Genomic DNA, 27,179 nt, shown 5'->3' with positions numbered 1-27,179 from the left:
TCTCCAAAGCGCTCAAAGCCCAAACAAACGTTAGCACATCTCCTCATCTGGGCTGGGACACCTGGAAAGCTGTAACCACACCTGGACACACGACTGGCCCCTACGCTCTGCATGTCTTTGTCGGAACTTTTTATTCCGAAGCATTTCGTACCTCTACACCCAACCCGTTACTTCGCTGTCCTCCCAGCCACCAGCCCTCACCCCCAGCAGCTAGGGCACAAGACAGAGTTGGGACGAGGAGGGGGCACTCACCCGACTCCACGTTCCCCAGCATGGCCGGAGACGACATGGTGAGAGACGCCTTGTGGTTCGGGGGAATCCCGGGGCTCTGCAAAGGAGGCTTTGGAGACGAAGTCCATCCCGGAGAAGGTGCGGGGAGAGACGGAGACTTGAGGTGGACAGGAGAAGCAGCAGCAGACCCCAAGACCGGGGGGGACTTAATGGAGGCAGCGGCAGCTGCGGCAGTGGGGCCCGCGAGCATTCCTGCCAGCTGGGAGGGCGTCTGGGGGGACTTGAGGTTCCCCGAGGGAGACCCCATCATGGGAGACTGCACCTGGCGCATGGTGGGAGACTTCAGGGGGTTGATCCCCGGAGAATGCACCTGACCGGCTGCAGAGATATCCAGGGGCTTGCGGCCCAGGCTGCGCTGTGCGGGGGGAGCAGTGTTGAGGCTGTTGGGGTTACTGGTGGGGTTGAGAGGTAGTGGCGGCATGTGGCTGAGCCGGTTGTTAGTCCTTTGGTCAGGCCCCATCTGTTCTCTGAGATTTCGGAGGCCAACTCCTGGGCCCTGAGACATGGGAAGGAAAGGCCTGGGACCCATGCCATACTCCTGCTGCGGGTGCTCCCCGAACGGCAACGGCACCATCTTCTGCTGGGAGGAGAGCATCTCCGAGACGCCGGGCCGCAGCTTCATCATCTCTTCCGGCCCGACTCCCGCCTCCCTCAGCTTCTGAGGTACCAGGGGTGGGTTGGAGCCCATGCTGACGTTCATGCCCATGTCCCCCTTCATGCCGCCGGGGCCCATCCCGAACTCCAGCTCCCTGCTGGAGCCCATCTGGGGGGGGATTCCTTTGGGGAAGTCCCCCCGGGAGGGGCTCATCGGCCCTTCCACCGGCATGCGCGGGAAGATGGGGTTATTCCCGGGCTCCATGTGTCTCTGGGAGGGAATCATCCTGTTGATCTCCATGCCGGGCCGGATGCCCTCCATGTTGAGGCCCGGGGGGAGGCCCATCTGCTTCTCGGCCAGCTGCTGCTGATAGATCTCTTCGGGCAGGCCCTGCGGGTTGGGGAACCGCTCCCCTCGGCCGGGGCCGCTGAAGACGCCCTGGCCGGGAGGGAAGTTGCGGCCGTCTGGGATTTTTGGCACGTCGTCTGGCCAACTGACCCCTGAAAGCCCCGGCCGGGAGGCGGGATTTGGGACGTTGGGGCCCTCCATGTCAGGGTTCATCATTCCCGCAAAACCGGGCAGGCGCATCTGGCTCCCAGGCATGTTGGGATGAGGGGCCATGCCCCTGGGGGGCAGCGAGTGGGACATGTTCATGCCCTCGGGGAAGGGCTCGGGACCCCCGGGCCCCCAGCCTTCCCCTGGGGTCATCTGGTAGGGGGGGGGAGGGCCTCGCACGACGCCGCGAGGTCCGTGCTGGTGGACCATCATGTCCTGCAGGGAACACTGCTGCACGACCACCTGCTCTTGCTTCCTTCTCTTCTCCTCGTAGAACTCCTGCTGCAGCTTGAGCCAGGCCACCTGCTCGGGAGTCATGTGGTCCAGGTGGTCGGGGCCGATGGGTCCCGACTGGGAGTTCATTGGTGGCGGCCCCATTTCGTCTGGGGAAAAGGGCATGTCCCTGTGTCCTTGAGGGCCAAACGGAGCCCCTCCATCTGTCCGAGACCCTGACCCTTTGCCTAAACTTTGGGATTGAGCCATCATGGCCTGTATCGGCCCTTCGGGTTTCTTTTGGGGACCATCCAGCACCCCAGAGTTGGGGGGCGGCCCCCCGCTCTGCCCTCCCGCAAACTCCTTCTCGTCGGGGAAGAGCATGCGCTGAATGTCTCTCAGGGTCTGCAAGGAGCGCTCCCGGTGCTCCAGCTGCTCCTGCGACAGCCCGTCCGGATTCTCGCCCAGACTGGACGGGTCCCCACCGGACACCGGCTGGGGAGGACCTTTGGGGTCTGCAGCGGAGCTATTGCTACCTTGGGACACCGGGCTCACTGCACGGTTGTTGGGGGTTGAACTCTGCCCAAATCCTTCCGTCTGCAATGGGGTGGAGTTGGCGGGGCTGCCCACCGACATCACTTTGCTTTCCACGCTGGGGCTGTCCTGATCTATGGGACACGGGGGACCAGTGGGTTTGGACACCGGTGCTGACACGGGTGGAGTCGGCTGCATTTTGGCGTTCTGGGGAGGGTTCTGGTCCTGGGCGGCGGGGGGCTGCGGCTGCGGCAGGGGCTTGGGTTCAGTCCGAAGTGCAGAGATCTGGGGGTTCTGAAAGAGAAAGGCACACGCCATCACTCCTCTTCTCACGGCTGTGCCACACAAGCAGAGGTGCCAATGAAATGCCCTGTCCCGACCCCCCCAGCCCACGCTCCGCAAGGAAGGGTAGCTTCCACGCAGTCTTTACGGAGCGGCATCTTGGCAATACGAGAGAGATTTTGCACACACATTACAGCAGGTACCCCTTGCTTCTGTGCAGGCTCTGCGTGAGCAGTGGGTTGGAAATACACCACCCAAATACTGCGAGACTCAAACTCCTCTTTGGATAATCCAAGACATTTATTTGAGGAAGGCTAGGCCAACTCTCCCTCTCTTTTCCATCCTACAATTTATCCCAGAGCATAAACAACCATCCCTCTCTCTGAATCACACACGCACAAGCACATTTACCATTTCCCTTCCCACCCACATGCAGGTAACTCCCTACCAAGGGTACAGTGTTTCGTTCCGCCTTGCTGTTTGAGATGTTCTGGATATGAAAGGACACAATGGTTTCCACCTGTCCCTTCAGCACAGCTTCTGCAGCCCTGCAAAGACAGACAGACAGATGCACATATCCAGGTGAAGCTAAGAACCAAATTTTCCTAACCATCCTCCCTTCTATCCTTCAGCTGGCAGAAGGGAGAAAGACTCAACCACACATATTTTGACTCCAGATGAGTAGCAAGAGAAAAATGCTCACATCTACAAACTCATCGCCATTTAGGGGTCATGTCTTGGTTCAAGTCACCCCAGCTGTACTCGCTGCATGGACTGCAAACGAGTATCTTATCAGCATTTGCCAAAACTGCACCTCCGAGGACTAAATAATCACTTTTTGGAGGGCAAGAGGCAGTGATGTTCCCCACTCCAGCCCTTTCGGCATCTCCAAAACAATTAAAAATGCCTTTTTGCTACAAAAACACACCGGATGGAGGAAGAGCACACAAGAATTTCATAAGAAGGGAGCACAGGTCTAAGCCTTGCTTTCTGAAGGCATTCAAGCATCTACCTACTTGTTGGCCATCTCAGTAGAAAAGACGTAAACCACTTTGGATGGAGTCTTCTGGCCACTTGCTGGCTCCAAAGTAGCAGTCAGGCCATGGGAAGGTGTGGAAGACCTCGGGGCTGAAGCATTTGAAGGAGTCATGGAGTGTGGGGTGTGCTGAGAATCCTGGGACTTCACGTGATCGGCAGAATTGCAGTCTGGAAGGGCGAAAGAGGGAAAGAGGGGAATCACTATCCTGGGAGCTCTTTGGGAACCATTCCTGGTTCATATCTGGAAACAGAGATTTTCCTCCGCTTCCCCCTCACGCACTGCTAAAAGCGATTCTTCCGTTACGCCACGCACCCTCCCCCCAGTGCCTCCATGCTGCTACAGGCCCTGCTGGCAGAAAGCTCAGCCTGTCCCATTTGGAGACAAGGGGCAGCTCCCAGAGCCGATCCCGTTGCATTCTCTAACGGTCACACAGAATAGCAGGAGAACTAGACACGGAGACGTCCAAATATACAAGTGTCTGCATCTAAGGAGAACACACTGGGCCAAACCCAGCTTTTTTCCCCTCCTCTTCAGCCACCTTAGCCAGGAGACCTCGCAAATGGGCAATAAACGAGAGATGGACAACTGCCCACCTCATCTGTTTTCCCACCGCTTCACAAGGGCAATATTGGAGCCAGGAACAGAACCCAGAAATCCCAACTCTCTGCCTTGTGCTACCAGCCAGGGTGCTCCGGGTTATGTATCTGTGTTGACAAAACAGGCTTGCGTATTGTTCAAAACCCCAGTTACAACAGAGCAGTTCCTGAAAGGCCAAAGGCCAGAAGGAAACCAACAGGTTGCATTTGTACTTTCAAATCCTCTGGGGGAGTTTCAGAGTTACAAAGGAACTTTCCCACCAGAGCCAGGCCTGCACGTCCACTGAACATGATGAGAACAGACGCGTTTACCGATGCCAGCTACGACAACCTCCCCTCTTTGCTTGCCCTCAAGACCCTTGGACATCGCTGGCTGGAACTTAGAGAACCAGAGGCAAAGAAACATTTCGCTAACGCTTGCCTAGCACTTCTCCATCCCACAGAGGACACCTACTAATTGCCTGCATTTGTGCCCGTACCCTAGCAAACGTACCTTTGATTTCAGGGTCGTCATTAGGAGTCCCGGCTTCCCTCTGTTCAAAGGAGTCTGCCGAAATGCTTCTCTCTCTCTTCCCCTTCCCCTTGGCACCATTTCCAGCCCCATTCTTTAGCCCCATGCTCCCACCTGGGCCGGGGAGCACTTTGGGGGGGTGACCTCCACTTTTGGGGTCACAGGGAGAGGGCTGGGATTGGCTGGTGGAGCCCCCTTGTTTGCCCTGGTTGGAAAATTTGGAATCCAGCTGGGGGTTGCCAGACGGGGACATCACTGTAGGGGGACGGACCATCACCTCCTGCTTTGATTTGGGGCTACTGGGGACAGAGGGAGGAAAAAAAAACAAAAGGAAAGAAAAGAAAGTGACAAATCATTCCATGGATTCATTCAACCCTGTGGGAAGAGAAAGCAGAAACAACCAGTGCCACCTCTGCAAGCGAAGACAATTGCTGACAAATAAGAAATGCCTGCAAGCTTGGAGTCATCCAGGTGCTTTTCTGAACGTGCCCTGAAAGGGTTATTATCCAAGATGGGATCTCATTGCTCAAGAAGGCACCAGGGCAGGCTGCGGACCTGCCAGATCCCAGGAACTGCTGTCACATGAGGACCTACCTCTGGGGCTTCTGTCAATAAAGACAACGGTTTCTATGTGCACAGAGAAGCGCCTCACACCAAGCGCAGCTCAGAGTAAACAGAGGCGGCACAATAAAGTTCACCTCACCACTCTCCCGGACCCAAATCACACAGCACAGCTCCCATCTGAGCAGACCCCCCCTGCTCCTCCCTATCCAGTTCTACAGGGAGCACAAGGAAAACCCAGCATTACTGCGGCATTCATCATACGTTGGGGCGAGCTGCCAGGAAAACACAAACCTCTGACCGTGAAAACAATTAAACCAGCTTCAACCTGCCTCTGAAGAAGGAAAGGGAAGGATACCATCTCCCTGCACGCTCCTGCAAAATGGGGCAGATGAAGCTTCTTGCATTTGCCAAAGGAAATGCAAAATCCTTTCCTCCCCTCCTTCATTCAGCCGATTGCATCCTAAAAATACTTCGCTCCCCTGGGTTTTGCACACACATCAGGCATCCTGTCCTCCTCAGCATCCAGTTACTCCATTGCTACCAGATCTCCTGCATTTTGTTTTCCCATCACCACTGCTTCCAGCAGGCAGTGCTCGCTAGCATCCTCGCTGTGGGACTGGCGCGTGCCAGCTCCTCCTTTGGACAGGCATCTGCCTCAGAGGCATTCCCTCTGAGTCACTCCCAGCTCCCGGTGACCTCTAGGAGTAAATAATCGAACTGGAGAATGCTGTCAGTCAGACCACTGCGCGTCCCCGGACGCTTTTCACTTCCAGATTTTTCCCCTTCCAGCTTAGCGGAGGAGAGATGCTGACCCGCTGCACTGGCAGGTGAACGATCCGGATGATCTTGGGGCACGGCTGATCAGTTCTCCAGGCTGCTTCGGCACACAGCGGGAGGGAAGCATTTTGTGTGGAAGTACAGACAGAGACCTTCTGCTGCCCAACTACCCCTCGGGGAAACAGATAATTAGAAGGGGTTGAGGGGAAGAGCACAAACGGATAGAAACGGCACGTTCGCTCTCCTCCAACCTACTTAGACACCTGGTGGAAGGGAGGAGGGCAGGAGGAACGGAGAGGCCAAACCCCACAGGTTAAGAGCTCTTTCAGCTCACCCCGAACCTAACGAACATGGGGGCTCATCCACACCGTGCAGCCAGCGCCCAGGTACCCAGCACACCCGACAGGAGCGCAGAGGAAGCTCGGTAAGTCGCATGCACCTGTCCTCGGCTCGCACCGCAGCAGAGCAGGGGCAGCACCACGCGCTGCTGGCTCTTTTCCTTACCTCTGTGTGTTGCCTGACGGGGAGTTCCTCACTTTGGGGTTACTGGAATGCATTGACAGAAATCCTGAGCTCACAGTCTCACACGCAGGCAGATGGGCTCTCGTCAAGTTCCTCTGGGGACTGTGCCACCAGAGGCAGCTCTGAAGCAGTTCCTGCCACCCGCTTCTCTCAGCGCTGTCTGTCTGCTTGCCTTTTTTCTCTTTGCTCCTCTCTGGTTTTGCACGGGGCGCTTCCCTCCTGCAGCTCCAGCATTCTCTAGACGCGTGCCTCCTGCTGCCCAGGGGAAGTCTCGCATCTCCAGGGCACACTGTTAAAACCAGCCCACAAGAAGAGAAGAGAAATCTGGTGAGGAACTCTGCAAGCAGACGCGTCTGCGAAGCAGCACATGGCAGTCCTTGCCCGTCACTGCGAAGACGCAGGAGAAGAGCTCTCAGATGGCTCCGCACAGCTGCGTATTTCAAAGCAGAGGCAGCCCCGGCTGGCCGCTCGGTTTACAGGCGGCGAGGCCAAGCTTCCCTTCAGCCACTTAAATTGCGTGGGGAAGCTTCTCATACCTGGAAGCTTTGATTCCGTGTCTGTGCTCAGCTTGAAGACACCTCACAGCAAGTCAGCAGGAAGCCAAAATGACAAATCCCCCACATGACTTAGCTATCCAGAATTCCCCCGTGAACGGCCATAATCTGATATTTCCTAAGAACATAAACTCTGCTCAAATCTTTTCTGTCTCCTTGGTCCAATATAACCAGACATAAGTTCATTGATGTGTGCTAAGAGTTGCACAGAGGGAGGAAAATAAAATAAAATGCCTTCCTGACCACCTGTAAGCAACCAGCTATGCTGTGATTACTCTGTAAATACCAGAGAGGTTAGTCAGTCATTATTTCTATTAGAAAGGCCAAGAGATCGCTAGAGAGCTGCCCCTCTAAATTTGCTCAGCAACACTGTACAAACTATCAAGACCTTAAAAAAAATAAGAATAATAAAAAAACACGCACAACAAAATAAGCATTTTTTTCAGCTTCTTGCTAATAAACAAATATGTGTGATGCAGGCAACACGACACTTACAAGTGTTTCTGGGGGAAGAAACTATTGAACATTACTGTTTATGTCCTTTGGGCTAAATTATTTTGGAACAAATTTCTGTCTTGTTTATGTTTCAACAGAATCTCTTCTGCTCATCTCATCTACTCAGATGCAAATCCACTTAATTTAGAATCTAACCAAGATTTATTGTTAATGTATTAAGCAATGCTAGTTAAATATTATTCAAATGTAAATATTCCTGGTATTCCTCCTCAGCACCGAAGAAGCAGTTTCTTCCTGTCTGTATCAAATGAAACAAAATAAATCTCATCGGACTGGGAGCGCCTTGAATATTATGGATAGACAACTGTTTGGATTGTTTGTAAAAAGGAAAAAGCGCTTTGCTTATGTGTTGACACCGGAGGACTAAGAAACTCGTGTACTTTATGACCACCTCTGGCCAAGGAGAGTTCTCAGTAACCTGCATTATCGAGCAGCTGGTTCTCTGGTTCCCCAAAATGATATTACGAGGCTGTGGTGCCATTACATATTTTAGTGACTTTGTATCACTGCACTTTAACAGGATAGCACCCCACAGTCCTTCCTCTGTAGCCCTTCTATGAAGCGTATCACCTCCCAAACATCACCTCCTCTCTACCATGTACCTCCTCAGCAAGCCAGAGGAATATCCTGCTCCATATGCTCACCTCCACTGCGCTGCACAACCCCATTAACGAGGGGAATGTTTCTGCAGTAACAGCCTCATTTGTCCTGCCTCTTACTTGGCACGATCAGGTGAACCCCAGTCCCAGCCACACGCTCCACAGGATCCCTACATCTCGCTGGAGCTGTGAGCTGGTTATCCCATTGATTCCGAGAACAATGTTGGGTTCCTATTGTTACCACTATCAGGCTGTAATTGGAGCTGGTGCTGCACAGACACATTGAGGACAAAAAAGAACATTTTCCTAAACATCTAAATTGTCCCAACGTTCCATGCAAATTCAACTCCTCTGTCTGTTCGACAACAAAACTGTAACATTATCGACTGCACTGAATTACAACACTTTTCAAAATACACTCAGGCATCAGTAAAAATCAGTGTAACTCAGGGAGACTAGAGAATCCTCACTTCAGGTGAAGGCGTGACTGAAAACAGAGTGAATTTCAGGTAACAGAGAACAGGAACAATAGCATTAAAGAGTGGAGCTCAATGCTAAAAGCACTGCGTGGGCGCCTGTGTGACAGACTCCAGTATTCTACTTGTTCCTTCCTCTGCTTTTCCACTTTTGCTATTTATGCCTTATGATGCTACCTTTCACAAATTACTAGATGAGAATTGTCTCAGACACCCAGTCCTGCACAGTGCCGTGGGAAAACATGAAGAACAGAACCGAGATCACCCCCTCTGCACGGGACTTCCGACAGCACCAAACTTCCAAGTACTTCACAGAGCAAATTAAAAAACCTCCCATTTTTTAGCCATGCATTTTATGCTATATATACACGTATCTTCCAGCTGCTGGAATTGATACGTTCTGCAAGGAATTCTGTTTTCCAATCTCAGTTTAAATTTCTTCTTAACAGAGAGAGCTATAAAGGACACATCAATATATTCATTGGATATATCGGAAGAACAGCAACTCACCTTCCTCTGCTTCTCATTTCTGCACACTGGGAACACACCGTCTTTTATAATGTGAAATGGGATGCCTCATGATTTTTCTAAATGCACTTCTAACGTATGTCTGTCTGGAAATCTGGGGTTCAATAATGGAAAATCTCCAGAGAAATGTATTTTTGCAGCTGAAGCCTGCCTGCCAAAGCACAGCCCTTATCATTGGGTTGAAATTAGAGGGAGGTTCGTTGACGATGAATGGTCAAGCCACTTCCCAAAGCATTTCGGCAAGCTGACTCTGGGGCTGTGTTTGCAGGGTTGCTTGAAGGTACACAGGAGAAAAGAAAGAGGGGTGGTTCAGCAATCTGCTCATTCTCACCATCCCTCTCCTGACCAGATCAGGGGAAGATCCAAGCGGGAACCAACCCAAGGAAAACAGGAGAAATCTCTGTTCAGCTGGATCAGTCCCCTTGATCTGGTTGATGATGCAACCACATCAGTGCCACTGCAAGCTCAAAGGAGGAGGTGAGAACAGGTGAAAAGTAGCCTCACCCAACTCGGTGGCTGCTCCCAGTTTGGATGGCACAGAATGGCTTTAAACATCAGTTTCAGAGACAAGAGAGACGGACCCACATTCATGGAGACATGACAGGCCCTCCCCTTCCCGTCAAGTAGCTTACCGAGACCCCTGGCGTCACGACACAGCAGTACTCATTGTGGAGGCCATGAGGTGCGAACCACTCCTCTCACAAGCAATGATCACCTGAAAAAAAGGAGAGAAGCAGAGCTTCAGCAGCAGGAACCACAGCCCAGCCAGCTGCCGCCCCTCCTTCCTAGCCCCAGGAGCGAGCAGAGGAGTCAAAATTCGTTCTGAAGCACTGGCAGGAGGGAGCCTCTGCCTAGGCTGGCCAGGTTCATCAGCAGCAAAAACACCAGCATCAGGCCAGAACAGTCTGAAGATGTCGGCAGCGCGAGGAGGTGCGGAGGGGAAGTAGCTCAGACCTGCTTTAGCACTCCCACATTTGAGCTTGCTGGATTCCCATGAGCTCATCTGTGCTCTGAGAAGCTGGCACGAAGCTCACCCGAGCAACCTCCCCTTCCCTGCGCCCATGCCTCTTCAAAGGCTCGCCTTCCCCTCGCTGTGAGCCCAGCAACATCTGCCAAACCCCTGTGCTCCACACACAGCCTCCTCCACAGCCAGACAAGCTATAAATAAAAACATCAAGCGTCAGGTAAAGCCAGGCAATTGCTCAGTGGCATCTAGGGGAAAACCAGGCAGGTTTTGGAAGGAAGACGGGCTCCTTGCTGTTCTGTCGGCCCCTACTGCACGTCACTGTGCTACGCTACGGGGAGAAAGGAATCCAACTGCAAACCTTGAGTGAGACAGCCTGCGAGCTTGCTCACGAGAGAGCTGCAGATGTGAGTAGGACCCCTTATCCTACAGTTATTCCCTGTAAGGCCAAAATAGTTTGTAGCCCATGAGTGGATCAGCCACACTTTCAGTACTGGAGACAGCCCTGCATCAAAAACTTTCGGTCACATCTTAAAAGAAAGACACAAGCACCTGAAAACTTAGCAATAGCAGGAAAGGCAGACTGAGGCACGGCTCAGCGGTAAATCTGAGGTCAGGAGAGAAAGAAAGAGCAGCTACCTGCCAGCTTCTTCTACCTCATCCACTGAAAACTGGTGAGGCTGTGAGAGCAGCCAGAGCCCAGGCAGCATCCAGGCTGTCGGGGCCGGCGCGGTCCCCGAGCGCTCAGCTGTTTACACTGTGAGGATGGCTCCCCAAGCGCTGCCAGGGGCTTTCCGTGCAGCCTCCGTGCCTGCTGCTGACCAGATCCCTCCAGCAGGGAGGCAGGAGCTGCTGGAAGGCTCAATTAGCTACGCGTTGTGAAACCCTCTGCGTATTCTCTTCCCTCCGACGTTCTCCAACTGTTATCTCCTGCAGCTTCACCTTACCAGTGGGGCAATACCTCGCCGCGTAATCCGCCTCAACAAAACCAAACTACAAAGCCAGGCCCAAACAATGGAGCTCCGTTCCCCACCCAGTCCAGCCAAATCAAACAATGAACTCATCGTGATAGACCGTCCTTATCTAGCCAGGTCACACCTGCAGCCCTTGCTGGAACAAACGCCCATCGCAACAAGCTGCTTCAGCCGGCACAACCTCCCGCAGCGGCCCCATCAGCCCCGCGCCCGATTCCCCAGCCAAGCTCCTCTCCCCTTTCCCCCACCCCACCCACCGAAACGACACCGGCTGTGCCATGTCACTGCCAAGACTGGCGTGCCTGTGCCGGGCAGTGACAGACTCGCCTGCTCCCTTGGGAGGGTGAACACCACCACCAGCACACAGCGCAGTGGGGAGAACCCATCGGAGGGAATGGTCAGGTTCAGTTGGCAAAGCACTGGGGAAAGATGGCCTTAAAAAAAAAAACATGGACCACAGGAGGGACACAACCAGACACAAGGCACCGCTGTGGCGGCCCAGACCCGGCTATCACGATGTTATTCCATCTTTGCTGCCCCCGCACAGTCTTGGCCCACAGCACACAGGCAGATACCGATACACGCTCAGCTGAGCTTACCCACTGGCAACTTGCTCATGAGCCATCTCCTATAACTAGCCACCCTATTACTGTGATGCAAACAAGTCAAAAAAAATTAAAAAAGCCCACCCAAACTAGCTTATTCCCTCTCCATGCCCTTGCACCACAGAAGCGGCGCTCGCACTGCTTGGCAGTGACAAGTGGCCGGGTACACGGAGGCGCACAGCATTAGGGCTGCTTCAGCAGGAGCAGCCGTAGTTAGCACTGACTCGCTTCAGTCTTTTCTCCCTCTTTGAGGAGGAGAATGTGGAGAGATGAAATGAAGGCAGACCAAGTAGATAAAAGTATCCAACTTCTGGCCTTACTGCGACACAAAGCACTAAAGGCAAGAAACCTCTTTCTTGGGGTACAAGAAAGAGCATGCTTCTTCTTTTTTCCCCCCACAGCCTTTCCAAGACTGTCGGTCTGTGCCGGACCGAGGGTGGCAAGAGCCCAACATCAGCAGGGAAAAAGAAAAAAGCCTCGAAATGTGCTGCTACAGACAGCAGGCGGTGACTCTGAAGGCGAGGAGAGCCAGCACCCTGAATCGGCGCTGCAGCAGCGGGATGAGGAGAGGAGGGAGCAGGTGGAGTGAGACCCTGAGCAGCGGCTGCAGGAGGGACGGAGAGCGGTGGTGCCGGCAGCAGGGCACAAACAGGAGCAGCGGGCTCCCCGTGTGAGTGGGTTGTGGGCTGAGGCGGTGAATCAACTGGCGCGCTCCCTCAGCACAACTGTGCTGGGAAGGGCCTGTCCCATCTCCCCGACCCTCCTTCGACCGCTTGTGAGGGAGAACAGCAGCACTGGCAGGGGGTGACCCCACTGCACCCGGGACAGCCGCAGAGCTACCACAGGGGCTCGCCCCGTGCAGCTTGGACCAGTTTTGCCTTGCTGCACACCTGCAGCCGAGCAGCACGCGTTACTTTTTAATAAGCGGCTGCTTAACAAGGTGCTTGGTCACACACCTCATCGATAAGAGTGCAACCAGGAAACAAGGAGGACGCGGGAAGTGTTATTCAACGCTTTTATTGAGCAGTCAGAGGCCTTTAAGATCGTGTGTAAGCGACTGTGTACGTTGACATGAGTATTCCGACACCACGCACATCTCCCCGTGACGCTGGGGGAGATGGGGACACGGGGCAATCTTCATTCCCTTGAACCAGCCCCAGTTTCCAGCTATGGCCCATACGCAGGGCTCGTAACTGTACCCTTATATCTGCCCCCTACCTCCTAGAAAAGGCTGTTCTCCTCATCCTCTCCCAGGAAAGTGTAAAGCACGTGCCTGTAACACAACTCGTGGTGAACCCACCAGCATTCAGAGGGGCTTGTCAAAATGCTGCCTTACCTTCCGCAGGCCCAGCACATGCCAGAGCCAGGAACCCAACTGCCACCAACCTAAGGCCATCCAAGCCTTTCGCTTCCAGCCACCATGAGCACTTGTGACCAGGCTGAAAACTGCCTCTGGAAAAGAGAGGATTACTTTTCAGCCACCCAGTGGCCACACGCTCACCGGTGCTGCAATAAAGGAGGCAGCAGCGACTGGTGGTACAGGAGTGGACAGGCTCAAGCTGGTTGTTCAAATACACTGCTGTTGTTCCCCTGCCTGCTCCCTCTGCACTTTTTCTTAAACATAGGCAGAAAACACACTGGATACCTAAAGAACCCCTGGGGCTGAAGACACGGGATCAATACACATCATGTGGACCCAGCATAACACCACCCATCCAAGCAAGCAATCAGCAGCTGGCCTGACCAGTTACTGCCCTGGCTTTTTCAATAGCAGAGATTGCGAGCCTCTTCCTCTAATCAAACTACACCATCATCGCTCCAAAGCCTTCCAGCTGCCGTGCTGATGTGCTCCTCCTGCCAGAAAGGCAAAAATCAATTTCTCAGCATGGCACGGGGCTGGGAAAGGGGAGGGTCAGGCTGGGGGTTAGGGAAAGGTTCTGCACCCTGAGCGTGGTTGGGCACTGGGACAGGCTCCCCAGGGCAGCGGTCACAGCACTGAGCCTGCTGGAGTACAAGGGTTTGGACAACGCTCTCAGACATAGGGTCTGATTTTGGGGTGGTTCTGTGTGGAGCCAGGAGTTGGACTCGATGGTGCTTGTGGCTCCCTTCCAACTCAAGATGTTCAGAATCACTGAGCCACCTTGCTAATACAAGGCTGACTGGACAGCAACACACAGCCAGCCACCAGTTTCTAGATGGCCAGCACTTACCCTGAAACAGCACAGACTTTGCCGTGTTTATGTCTGGCTATAAAAAAGATGCCATACACTAGGTTCTCATGCCTTCCCAAAGCCTTAAGAAACTCCTTAGGCACAAGTCAGAGAAGTTTCCCTAGCCTTACTGCTTTGCTGATAATCTGCTGGCAGCAACTCTCAATCAAAAGAAGAATCCCAAACTTGCCACCTAAATTCATTTCACTACATGAATGTGGGACCCAAACAATCTTCACCAGGCTCACTGCAACTAAGTGCCTGATGAAATCTTTCCTCATACACATAGTGTGCGTCCACCACTCCACTACCTGCTAAAACACAGGCAGGTTATTGCCCAGAACTCACTCCATGCACACAGAAAGGGGCTGAGCAAAGATAAACACACTTAATGTACATGGAAAATTTACAGCTCTGACACGGAAAATGCAGGCACGAGACTATGCCATTACAAGGAAAAGAGGTTCCTTTGAGTAGCTCAGATTAATGTAAGAATTTAAGACCATGGGATGAACATCCCTGAAATTACAAGAACACACCTAACCACCTCCATGTGAACGTGGTGTCTGTGGTCACACAAATCCAACTCTTCTGGGCCTGTGTCTGTGCCCGCATACTTTGGGTAAAACAGCACTCACACTCTTCCTCCCACACTTTCCCCCCTAACTCTGACCACCACACTCATGAACATTTTTCAAATAACCAGACTCTCCTGAACTCCACTCAGAACAGGGACAGCCACAGAAAGTCACAGAACCATAGGATAGTTTGGGTTGGAAGGGGCCTTAAAGCCCCCCCATTTCCACCCCCCTGCCATGGGCAGGGACACCTCCCACCAGCCCAGGCTGCCCAAAGCCCCATCCAGCCTGGCCTTGAGCACCTCCAGGGATGGGGCATCCACAGCTGCTCTGGGCAAGTCCTACCTTCCCTTCTCCACTCTTAAAAAAGTGCAGTCAAAACAATCAGTGACAAAGGATGAGAGACACAAAGGCTCAGAGAATCAAGTGTTTCATGACACTCCCAACACAACCACCCCGTGCCCTCATACAGTGTGATCTCCTCTGACTGTTCACTTCCCTCCTCCGTCTGACAAGCAGAAGGATAACCAACAGCAGCAGGGATGTAAAGGCTGTTTAAGTAGTTACTCATGGGGTATTACAATATCATTCTAAAATACTCTGTTGCAACAGACATGTGGCCCACTACACTTGTAACCATAATTTTACAAGTTGTAACACTGCAAACACTTTGTGTCTGGAAGACTACTGTGAGTCCACTGAACTTTATTTTTGGTGCCCTAACAGTACTTCAGTGTGTCATTAGTACAAAGAGGATGATGGCCTTTCCTAGGCAGTTACTGGTTTCATACAACTCTTTCCACAACTCCTTGCACAAATTAGCAGAGGAGACAGACACTTGTGGACACTCGTGAGCAGATTCGAGTTGTCCACAGACACCTGGAGACCCTTTCAACTTCTCCTCTGCTATGTATAAAACTGAACTACTTGATACACATAGGACCAGAACAGTCTCTTGGCATATTCTGACACAGTTCCAGAAGCCAGTTTTTGGGGGAATAAACCAATCCAAAAAAGCACGCACCGAAGCCTAAGCTACAGCTACCTGCTTCTGTAGAGGCTGACCGATTCCTGCTGCTGCTAACACCAATTCAGCTACACCAACACGAGGGGTACTTACAGCTGCAGGTCGGCCAGGCTGCTGTCACGTCGCCGTGTTGTGTCGTGACATCCCGCTAGCATCAGCTTGGCCTCAGTGTCTTCCAGCTCAGCTCCCCCTACGTTAGGGACACCAGGAGCAGCGGGTGTACTTCACGGCCAGGGCTTTTAGCACTTTATGTGGAGCGTAACTTACCTTAGCAGCAGCCTGGCTGCTCTGGAGTTCCCACTACTGTGAGCGCCAGCAAAGATCAAAAGCCTTTAGCAATCAGGGATTTCTCAAGAAATGTTTTAACATTATTTCCCTAATATATGACAGGCTTCTGCGGCTTTCTACATCGTGTTAGCAGTTAACAGACCCAGCACCAGTCAACATTACGTGCAGGAGTCCAGCGGATAACGCTAGAGCTTCCGACCAGCCCACTTCATAGCTTTGCCTCCTGTCAAAATTTCTTCTGTTTTTTAGGGAAGCAGGTAACATGTTCAGGGCCAGAGGCAATCTCCTTTCTCTTGCTCCTCTGGGTTTACTTTTTCACAAATTTCAATAGTGACATCAGCATGAACAACAACCACAGGTAAAAGAAGCCCGTATAAAGCTTGTCAGGAGCTCATTCTTCACAAACTAATCTGTGGAAGCAGTGGGGGGAACAAACAGGACGCAGTGGATAGGAAGACAGGGCTGAAGAGACCCCAGTTTGCTCTTCAATATATAGTAACGCCATGTTGCTTAAGTAGAAGACTTGGGAGAAAGTTCAGCATGAGGAAAACTGAGAAAAAGGAGAAGCACTTTTCTTCTCTTTTCCTTCTTTTTCTTCTCTTTTCCTTCTTTTTCTTCTCTTTTTTCTTCTCTTTTTCTTTCGGCATCCCCTCACGAGGCTTCCAGAATGAAAGGTATCAAACAGTCCTCAGGCAAAGCACCCCAGGCTGCAATCTTGTCAGATTTCATAAGCTCAACAGGGCCAGGACGGGACCGCACCGGACAGACCCACGGAAAGCCCAGTGCTACGGCGAGCCCTAACCCCACAGCACGCTGTGAGGGGGCACCACATGCCAGGTCCAAAACTGCTGGGGGCAACCCCACAGCTTCCTCCACCTACCCCTCGCCGAACAGGCACCCAGCCTCTCGCTCAGGCAAACGAGCAGCTTGTTGCAGCTCCCCTAAGCGTCAGCACCCCGTGGCACTGCCTGCCAGTGCCACTTCTCACCCAGGACCGTCGCCACCAGCTGCCCCCTGCTCTGCTCCCTGCTGCAGCTCTCTGACGCCAGGCTCTCTACTCTGGGAGGTCGGCAAGGCAAAACATGAGTGCCTGTGGCAGCAGTGAAGAAATGCTCCAGCCCTCGCGTGCAGCTTACTGCTGGCTGCGCTCAGCCTCTCGTTTCTGTGCCGCTGTGCCCACGATAGGCGCCTCACAGGTGGCACAGCCTTTGGTGACCTGGCGCTGTGTGTCTGTGAGCTGGTTTCCTAGCTGCTAAACGTCGGATCGTCAGCAGAGCACTGACTCTTCTGAGGAGGAAATCACTTCAAAGACCTCTAGCAAGCAAAGACTGCGCGTACACGGCACTCCAGGATGCTACATGATCGTATCAAAGCCGCTGGGATGAAAAACTGACATTTGATAACTAACGCGAGGTCACCTAAAAGATCTCAAAACACCGCATGGAAAATTCTTATTTTGACACAAAATTAAGCAATTCCATGATCAGGCCTATTATGTCCTCTGCCGCTTCGACGTGATCTCATAAAAGCACTGGGCGCCTGCAATCCCAACTGCTGCAGGATCCTCTCTCACTCAACACAAGACGTACACGTTTAATACTTCTCTCGTTAGCGGGGCATGTACAGCAAAGCCTAAAGTACCTCAGATTATTTACCATGCTGTATAAACAGAGCGCTGTTTTCAAAGCCTCGTAACTGTCAAATCAAAGCTACCTTTCACGGGAACATTCAGAAGCGTTTCTTCTGGATAGTGGCTATTTGCCTGACAGTTTCAACTTGCCATCCCCAACCACAAGAAGGTTAAGGGTGTTTTTTTTGAGACAGCAGCGAGTGTTTCCTCACTAACAAGCTGTCAAGCCGTTTCGGCCTGAAGTTCTTTGCTCCCTTCTCATCCATACGCATAAAACACTGCAGAAAAATTCAATCCCAGCAGCGCGAGAAGAGCTCCTCTGCACGCACCTACGATGGCCTCAACTCCCTGCTGCAACAGCTCCAGTTGCAGAAGCTGTGGCCACTCCGCTTTGACAGCCACAGCTTATATTACACTGCAAATACGCTTCTAATCAATCCTCAAACAGCGCAGCAGATCGGTGCGGAGATAAAGCACTGCCATTTCATAGGCGCAGGAGCAGCGCTACCGCGGCACCTGAGGAAGGCAGTTTAGCAAAACGCAGAGCCCAGCTGAGCGAGCTGGAAAAGGGCCTGCTGCTTGTAGACCCGGGTTCTCTTCCCAAATTCGCCACCAGATCCAACTGACCTGGTTGGAGAAAACCCCGTGGGCTCCAGCTGCCTGGGTTGAGCAGGTTCCCACACTCCCCCTCCGCTCAGAAGGTGCGCACGGAGATGCCCAGCCCAGAGGAACTGCTCAAGTGCTCTCGGTGCCCGAATCACAAGCACGCTGACCTGAATACCGAGAGAGACGAGCTCTCCCCCGATCCTGGATGCGGTTAAACCACTGCATACGTCACGCGCTCTTTTTGCCACAGATTGCACCACTGAGGAGCACTTAAAATCAGCATTGTTTTCAAGGCTACAGCACCCAATTTCAGTGAACTCTCAGAGGACATCACTCCGGCACCTCTCAGCCCTGCTTTGTTGGAAGAAATTATGTCACATGTAAAGCATACTTGCCATTCTCCTGCTTCAAAAGCATTTCGTTGATTCTGCCAAGCCTTTAGAAACAAGCAAACAAACAAACAGCCCACCGTACTGTGCCACTTTTCATCTCCCTTCCCCGTTCCACCAGCTCCTCCTCAGAGGGCAAACAAGGAAAAGCTCGTCTCTGCTTTTAAGTCTCCCTGAAAAAAGGGGGATCTTGGAGCGTGTTCAGCCACCCCAAAGAGATAACGCTCATTCTGCAGATAGAGTAAACTGCAATTTCGTAACAGCCTTTAAAATAAATTCAGCGAGTGTTGTCAAGGTAGATCAAAACCGAATCGCTGAGATCCAACCACCGAGGCGCAGGTAACAACGCACAGAAGCAGGAGCAAAACCCACAAATGGACTTGGGCAGCAGCAGCTCGCTTTGCACCACAGCCACGGCTCAGGATCTCAGACTGGATTTCAGGACGGGTCACTAGGATCGAGGCAGAAGCCCGGGCAGTTTAAGGGGACATGTCAAACTCCAGTCCCAGTCAAGTTCATGCAAGACCCTTGCAGAAGACGCAGGTAAAACAAGCTACGCCCTCCCTCTCCTTCCCAAACACAGAAGCACATCTGTTAGAGCACAATAAAATCAAGGTTTAGACCTCGGGCTTAATACTCCTTCCAAAATTTCTACTATCGCTGATTAGGATAATTGGATATTCTTCATATCCCTGCAGACATCTGATCCTTTTTAACTCTTGTTGAATCCTTGCTCCTGATGATTCTCACAGCATGAGTTTCACTGCTTAATTGCAACCACGCTAAATATTCTGCCATCAGTTTACACTGCATGTTCTGCATCACCAGACAGTCCTGAAGAAGCAGAAACTTTTCCACAGCTCAACAAGCACGCTCCTCTTTTTGCAGTCGCTATAAAGCTGCTTAAAGAGGGCTCCTCTTTTCGTGCATCGCGCGCATGTTCGGGGATGAGAAACGCTGTTGGCAAAAAGGAGAAGGTAAACCGAAGGAGCTGCTCTCAGGCAAGGGAAGCTGTAACAAATAGGTGTAAAAAACATTTAGCAAGTTTAGCAGACTCTTAGAGGTACAGCTCGATGAGCACTCCCCTTGGCAGAAACGCCAGCTGAAGAGACTGCTGCTACCAATATTTACTTCCACCCCTGCACCACGCTGTCTGATGTGCCGGTACAACCGCATGCGTGGCCAAACAGCGAACGAGTTTGGCAAACCCACCCAGGCTAAATATAACCTTTTCTTTTGCCAGGCTACTTATAACCCAGCTCAGCCCCTTGATCCATTGCAGCACACAGCTGCTCGAGCAGCAGCACCGGCACAAAGGGAGGGCTGCTGCAGAGCCCAAGAGGGGACGACGCACTGAGGACCGCCCAAAAACCAGCTCTATCAGAGAAAGGCTCGCGGGCATCGCAGCTCCTACAGCTAAGGATACAGCCACCAGATGCAACCCTGTTTCTTCAAAAACACCAGCAACGCTCATTTTGAAGTCAACATCGGAGCAGCAGATTGGGGTTGAGCAGGCAGTAAAACATCACCTTCTGTTTTGCTGTTGTGACAGTTAACCAGGGCTTGTAAGATGGCGCGGTCTTAGAGGCAACTCTTCCAAAATTTCCTTACAGAATGGCTTTTTTGCCCAAGTTTGTCAAGATCACCTGCAAGCCCTGATCACAGGCACAGTCCCTACCACAGCTGAGATCCAGCCCCAAGAGAATTAAAGCAGGGACATAAAAACCCGACAGAGGAGTAAAGGTATGGGGAAAGCCATTTCACATGGGGTAGGCACAGCAGTGCTCAGAGAACAGATCAGCAGTAAGATCTCCTTCCATTCACAAAATGCTCTCAAAACCCAAGTTAACACCTTCATTTTGCCAGCAGGAAGACCAGAGGGACTCCAGCAGAGCTTGTAAGCAGGAAATCCTAGCCTACAGCAAATCTCGCTGGGTTAAAGGACTTGATATCTATGCAAACAGACCACAGACCTCACTGAGGCACGGAGATTTCTGTGAAGTCCAAGGCCGTGCAAACCAGATAGTAGGATTTTACGAAGGCTGCCTGCCTTGCTCTGAAGAAATGCTGGTAAACTTCTAGAAAGTGGGAGAGATCAAACCCTGCTAAGTAACACAGCTGACATTTAGGATGTGAATTAGTTTCGATACTCACTTGAGTGTCAATTGCTCCCTGAGATAAGGGGGTCAGGTTTTGTTTTTCTTTTCTTCCACTGAATTTTTAAAGACCAACAAAACTCCTAAGACGCACGCACAGTTAGCAAGGCAACACGGTGTGTCAGGAACTCGAGAGGCAAAAAAAAAAAAAAAACCCTCTAGAAAAAATCCTATAGAAATAGGAATGGAAATTCAACATATTACAGAGCAGCGAGTCTTTGAATCGCCAGGAAATGCGGATCAAAGGTTAGTCCATTCTTATCCCCCTCGAACACATCAACTGTTCACAAAAGCCGCTGCATATGAAGATTTTAGCCGTGTGGCTTATAGTCGCCTTACTTTCTATATTTGGGTGTTCAGTGACAAATGCAGTTTCTTTGGCTGTGGCCTAACCCTAACTGAAAACAATCCAAGTGCACAAACTGCAAAGATGAAAACGCAAGATGGGGAAGGAGGGAGAGAGCGAGGGAAGCACGGGGAAGAAAGAGCTCGCGCTCTTTGTATCCATAATATACAGAAGACATCCACAAAGTTTCTGGTTGTACGCACAGACACCTATTTATTTTCTTCCACATTGAAATTCAGGTCTTGCCTAGCTTAGAAGACTGTGTTGACCGATAAACAAATTAACTGATCACAAGAGCCGAAAGCAAGACGCCTCCCCAGAAAACACAAAAAAATAAAATAAAATAAAAGCCACAAAACCCCTCTACACACACCCCTGCCCCACACGAAGATGGTTGCAACAGTATTGTCATATTCTCCCTACTTCCCTCGCTCCGCAGCAGATCACGGTTTCTCTCAAAACATCTTTATTGCGTCTATGAACTGAACAATCTGCCCTGGGAAAAAAAAAAAAAAACGTATCCTGGGAAGTCAGCGACAGAACTTTTACCAAACGCTGCCAAAACCAAGTCCGTCTACGTACACACAAAATACATCCCCAGAGGAATTCCCAACGTTAACCTGACCAAAGACGAGCAACTGAATGGGAGGGGGACTTAGACAAAAACTTGTTTCGTTTTTTTTTTTTTTTTAGTTGGTTTTGTTCACACTTATTTAACGTCAATGATTGATTAACATTTTGGATAAAGGAGGTCTTTGTTAGTGCTTCAGCATCTCCACCCCTTCAATTAAGGTGTTAAGAGTTCACAACAGTGCAGTGAGACCGCAGACCCCAAGACCCCCTTCTCCACAAAATCCGCCCCCCCCCCCCAAGGAAAAAAAAAAAACAAACAAACACCAGAAACCCCACCTTACTGGGAAAATTCCCAAATCCCAAAACTGTCATCGCTGCTAACTCCAACTTAAAAAAGAAAGCTGCCTTTCTTTTGTTGTTTGAGGAGGAGCCAGCAAGGGAGACAAGGAAAGAATATGAGCCCCTGAGCCATTTTTATGCTCCGAGTAAGAAAAAAAGGCCACATTCATTGAAAATAATCTGTTTGGAGATCGCTGTTAAAAACCAAACCCAACCCAACCCCAGAGCCAGCACCCAACCGGTCCGAAATGGCTACAGAATCACACCAAAGCTACCCCCGTGCTTTCCAGCAGCTGGCCAATGGGCCTGCAGTGGGATATGGGAACACGCAGGGTGAAGGCACAACTGCCTGCCAGCCCTTGCTGCCCCTCAGCCCTGCTCAGCTCCACCAGTCCCACACCGTGGCACCCCCACGGGCAGCAACCAGGCCTTATGGCCCTAGCGGGAAGCGGGAGAGAGGTAAACCAAAAGACAGGGCTAAAGCTCTTTAGGTATGTTAATTCTCTCCCTCTGTTCCCTGGGATTTTTTTATTTGATTCCATGTAGTGCATTGCCTAGCTTCCCGATACTTGTTTTTGTAATGCATTGAGCAATCGCTGACTGAATATTAACCTCCAACAAAACAAGGAAAAAAATACGCTTCGCTTTTTTTTTTTTTTTTTTTTTCCCTTTTTAAAGCTCGATACACTTAAGGATGCTTCACGCACGGCTCCTATGCTGCCTGTGTGGGCTTTTCATGGAGAAATCCAGGACGAAATACTTACGAGGAAAACAAAACCGTTCCTGGAACCCCTCAGAACTGGAAGAGCTGTCTCCCCCGCTTCCTCCAACTCTGTTTTGACAGGAGAGCGACAGTCACCCGCAGCAGGGCTGAGCGAGACGAGCCTGGCTCGGCACAGCCTCCTGTTCTCCTCTGCCCCGAGCCGCTGAGGTGAGGAGCTGCCCCAGCCCGGGGGAAGCCGCTGCTCTCCATGGCCAGTGCTGATGCTCCCCTCCAAGACGAGGCTCTGGGTTCCTCCTCGCCCACTTTGGGACCCGAGGCGAGCTCTAGCACCTCTCACCGCGCCCCCCAGCCAGCTCCCCAGCGCTGCTGCTTATCCCACACTTTGTTCCCTCGCTGCGTGCCAGCTCCCTGCCCGATCCCTCTCCCCGGTGTGTTTACTACGAAGCCACCGCGCACGCCGCCATCCCCCCGCGGCGCCTCACGCCCCGACGCCCCCCGAGCGCGCCGCGTCCCGCGCCGGGCTTTGTCTGCCCCCGCCGCCCCCCTGCACCCCGAATCCCGGCCGGCGGCGGCCTCGCCCTGGCGTCCACGCGGGGGCTTCGGGGAGAGCCCGGCGGCGCCCGGCGCCCACCTGTCCCGGCGCAGCCCCTCGGGGCAGCCGAGGCCAGGCGCTCCCCGCGCCCCCCGGCCCCCTCAGCCCCCCTCAGCTCAAACTTTCGGCGGGCGGCGGTTGAGGAGGGGACGGTTGGGGGGGGGGGGGGGGCGACCGTTGGGCGGTCGGTTGGTTGGGGGGGGGGGCGGGGGGGGCGGCCGCGCGCCGCCTCCCCTCACTCACCGGGGGCCGCGGGCGGGCTCAGCGGCGGGCGGGCGGGGGCGGCGCGCCGGGTGCCCCCGCCGCCGGGTCCTTCCCCCGCCCGCAGACGCACACAGGCTCCATTGTCCGCCGGCGCCTCCCCCCCTGCCCGCCGCGCGCGTGGTACCGCCCCCCGCAGCCCCCCCCGCCCCCCCTCTCCCTCCCTCTCTCCCTGCCCGTTCCCCCCCCCCCCGCCTCGCTCGCTCGCTCCCTCCCCCCCCCCCCGGCTCCCGGCCCGCTCCCGCCGCGCCCCGCCCCGGCAGTGGTACCGGCCCCGGCTCGCTCCGCCGGCGGGACCGCCTCTCGCTCCCCGCGCCGGGCAGTGGGCTCGCCCGGCCCCGCGCCCCGCCCCTCCCCACACAGGGGGCGGGCGCTGCCGTACCCGACCCCCCCCCCCTCCCCTCAGCTCCCTCCTTCCCCCCCCGCCGCCTACGCAGTGGTAGCGGCCGGGCTCTTAAAGAGACAGGCCCGCCTCCGCCGGCGCCCCCCGCAGCCGCAGGGGAGGCGCTGGGCAAGCCACGCCCCTCCGCCGAGACCACGCCCCCTCCGCGAGGCCACGCCCCGCGGTGTAGGCCACGCCTTCTGTGAGGAGGCCACGCCCCCTGCCGGCGGCGCGCGGGCCCGCCCCGTAACGGCCCCAACGGCCGGGGCGCGAGCCCCCTGACAGGGCGCTGCTGCGCGGGGCTCCCCTCGGCGGCTCCCCTCAGCCGCCAGCCCCCGCTGCCCGCCCGGGAACCCTCCCGGGGCCCGCAGGAGCCGGGCACCCGCCGCCCCGCTCCTCGAGGCGCCTCTGGAAGCCCCGGCCCGCGCCCCAGCCCCGAGGAGCCGCGGAGCACCCGCAGCGAGGCGCCGTGAGCCGTGAGGCGTCAGCGGCTGCCGCCCTCGCCCCCCTCCCTCCCTCCTCCCCCGGCCGCCTCTCGCCCCGGCGAGGCGCAGGGAGCCCGCGCGGCCCCCGGCTCCCCCGCGCTGCGGTTGCTGCCGCTCCCCTCCCCTCCCCTCCCCCAGCCCCAGCCCCATCCCCCTGCGCTCGCAGCAGTTATAAATGACTGTGCAACTCGGCAGGCAGCGGGCTCAAATAACCGCGGCCAGCCGCTCCCCCCCAACGGCTTCACGGCTCTTCCTTCCTCCCTCCCTCCCCTCAGGGCTGCGGGTAGCGCGGCGAGGTGCGGTGCTGCCCCCGCAGGAGCCGGGCTGCCGGGGGGGATCGGGCGCAGCCCTGAGAGCCCTGGCGCTGCCCTCCCGGGGCCTCACCATGGGAACTGCCAACACGAGGCTCCCGAGTGACCCCAGCTGCGGTGACAGGCGGTGAGGCAGGTACGTGGAGCCCCGGCCTACTGGGAGAGCATCCCCTGCCGCGGGGCCTTGCCCTCCCTCGGGCACACTTGTAAGAGCAGCCCCGGCCAGGCAGCTGGCCCGGCTCTCCGCAGCGCTCCAACAACATCTTGGACCCATTACGGCTCTCACCGCGCTGCCTGCGCGCCCCTCGCAGCTCCCTGGCGGCAGCGGGGACAGAAGGCCAGCCTTGTGACTCAGAAGCGGGGTCCTCTTGCGCCAGGGCGAAGCGAGCCTAAGGAAAGCGGCTACAGGAGCTCCACTTGCACAGAACCCATCAGACGAGATAGGCCAGCCAGCAAAACGCATTTGCATTACACTTGCTGTAGAGGGTTCAGAGCATGGCACACCCCAGTCGCTGCTTTTATGCTCTGTAAGGGCCCGGCCCTGCAAACACCGATTTTTACATGTGTAAGTAGAGTCCCAGTGAAACACAATGGAGCTACTCATGCAAATAACATTACGAGTGTAGGGCTGTGGCTCCATTTCACCACTCCATCTGCGGCAGACTTGGAGGATCCTGCTGCTCTCCCTCACAGTTACCGCCGCTCGCTTGTGCCGGATAAACAATTTATGGAGCCACAGCCACAGGTGAGCTGTTTAAACGACCCGACTTTCCTTTAAAAGCCATGCATACTAACGAGAACAACCCCTGAACACCAGACCAGCTCTGATGCAGATCTCATCCCCACGAGTGGCTGAACAGGCGCAACTGGAGGAGGTGGAAACATCTGAGGAAAAGGAACTTTTGAAGACGGGACTGAAGGCAGGCGAAATGGCGACACGGAGCCCTAGCGTGCGAAGGCTGCAGGCATGACTCTTCTGAAGTTAGACCCTGCCCCTGACCACCCGCGCTCTGCAGCCGAGCCTGTTCTCTAACCGCACAGTTGTTCCACGTGACAGAAGTTTCACCTCCAGTGAAACAGCAGATCACACCTTTTCAGTCACTGGTGCTTAAAAACATTCCCTCAAGAAAGTCTGCCACCATTACGAAGGATCTGCCGACAGTTATTGCTTCCAGGATCAGGAACGTACACTCACTCCTCCTTACAAATAAGGGACGCGGTTTCCGTGTGCATCTGTAGCCAGCACGCCGCTGCTTCTGCAGTCAGAGGATCCGTCGCTATTAGCTTTGACACTGCACATTTGGGCCAAGCGAAGTATTCCCTACATTTTTTTCAGTTTATGGGCTATTTTATCTCCAGCAACTCCGGGTTGAAATTGCATCACATATTTCCTGTCTGCTGAGGCAAGATTTCCCTCTTTCAGCGTGATCATAACCTTCCAGCAGGGAAGCTCCACCAACTCCTTCAGAGCTTTGCTCTCTATTCTGCCCTCGACTTCTGTGTTCACGTACACCTGTGCAAAGTGGGTGTAAAACGCTCGCACGGCTGGAAGTGAAGAACACACATCATTAGGAGGATGTGTTGCTTTGTTTGTTTGCTTTAGGTTTGTTTTTTTTTTTCTTCCTTTTGCTCTGGTGTAAATGATCAGAGGAGCCGCAGGACCACAGAAAGATCAGGCTCTGTGAAATCTTTTTCTTACGAGCTTTGAGTTTTACATGGCTGCGTGCTCTAATGAGCCTTCTCGAAAGGAAACAACCCGCTCTGTGAGGAGCCCAGGTGATGGCAGTTCTCCTACTGCCACGATCTCTCTGCATGGGCTCAGGGGAGCTGCCTTCATGAATCCCGCTGCAGGACAAAGCCTGATGCTGGACGGCGTGAAAGAGATGGCAACAGACCACAGGGAAGGGCAGCTTAACATTCGCTGTTAACTTGGAAAAGCCTCTCCTTTCTGAAAGCATTTATCTATTATAAATCATTCCTAAAAGATGAGGAAATCAGGATTAGGAGGAGGGGGAGAGATTGTTGCGTCTTTGTTTCTAGTTCCGTTTCTTTTGCCATCAGACTAGAGCCTAGTCTGGCTAGCCCCGAGCCTAGCCAGTTTTGCTGAACCTCAGACTTGCAAACGCCAAAGCAGCAGCTTCGCTGGGTTGGGGCGAGCGATCCCTCTGCTCCTGCATGGGACTGCACAAGCTCAGACAGAAGGGCAAAGCGTACATACCCGTAACGATCTCCAAATATATATATATATGCACACACACACACCCCCCAGTGCTGGCATAAGGCCACACCTGTAGCTCCCCGTCGTGGCTCATGATGGCCTTGATGGCCACAGAGGGCAGAGAGCGCTGCTAGGAGGGAGGCTGGCTGCACAGCATCACCCTCCAGCAACAGGCACGTGCAGCGTGGCAATCAGGGCGCTTGTCCTAGCTACACTGCGAAGAGAGAAACGTTTAATCTCAGGTTTTCCTATTCACTCATCAATCTCCAAATGACCTGAGCCTTAATCAGGTTTGGGCTGGAGCGTGGAAGTGGGACTGCGGTTAAAATATGTGCCAGAAGAACCTCAGGATTTCCAGACAGACTTCTG

The 27,179-nt window shown here is 53.7% G+C and overlaps 1 protein-coding gene across 5 annotated transcripts in view; it reads right to left on the bottom strand.

The window, feature by feature from the left end:
• BCL9 (BCL9 transcription coactivator) overlaps nucleotides 1-23,727 on the bottom strand; it is a 28,499-nt gene extending 4,772 nt beyond the window's left edge. For 2 of the 5 annotated variants that reach the window (XM_032205058.1, XM_032205086.1), the window contains exons 1-7: nucleotides 22,602-22,968; nucleotides 9,785-9,867; nucleotides 6,462-6,768; nucleotides 4,599-4,915; nucleotides 3,487-3,676; nucleotides 2,919-3,018; nucleotides 253-2,482 (exon numbers count right to left, since the gene is read on the bottom strand). In XM_032205058.1, coding sequence (XP_032060949.1) covers nucleotides 253-2,482; nucleotides 2,919-3,018; nucleotides 3,487-3,676; nucleotides 4,599-4,915; nucleotides 6,462-6,514 — 2,890 coding nt within the window. In that variant the 5' untranslated portion in view covers nucleotides 6,515-6,768; nucleotides 9,785-9,867; nucleotides 22,602-22,968. Of the gene's footprint in view, nucleotides 1-252; nucleotides 2,483-2,918; nucleotides 3,019-3,486; nucleotides 3,677-4,598; nucleotides 4,916-6,461; nucleotides 6,769-9,784; nucleotides 9,868-10,477; nucleotides 10,504-22,601; nucleotides 22,969-23,683 lie in introns of those variants that run through there. The other 3 variants (XM_032205066.1, XM_032205081.1, XM_032205074.1) reach the window with 3 other exon arrangements.
• Between the last annotated feature and the right edge of the window lie 3,452 nt (nucleotides 23,728-27,179).

The sequence above is a fragment of the Aythya fuligula genome, chromosome 1, assembly GCF_009819795.1.
Source record: "Aythya fuligula isolate bAytFul2 chromosome 1, bAytFul2.pri, whole genome shotgun sequence".
Lineage (NCBI taxonomy): Eukaryota > Metazoa > Chordata > Aves > Anseriformes > Anatidae > Aythya > Aythya fuligula.
This window is presented reverse-complemented; position numbering and strand designations above follow the sequence as displayed.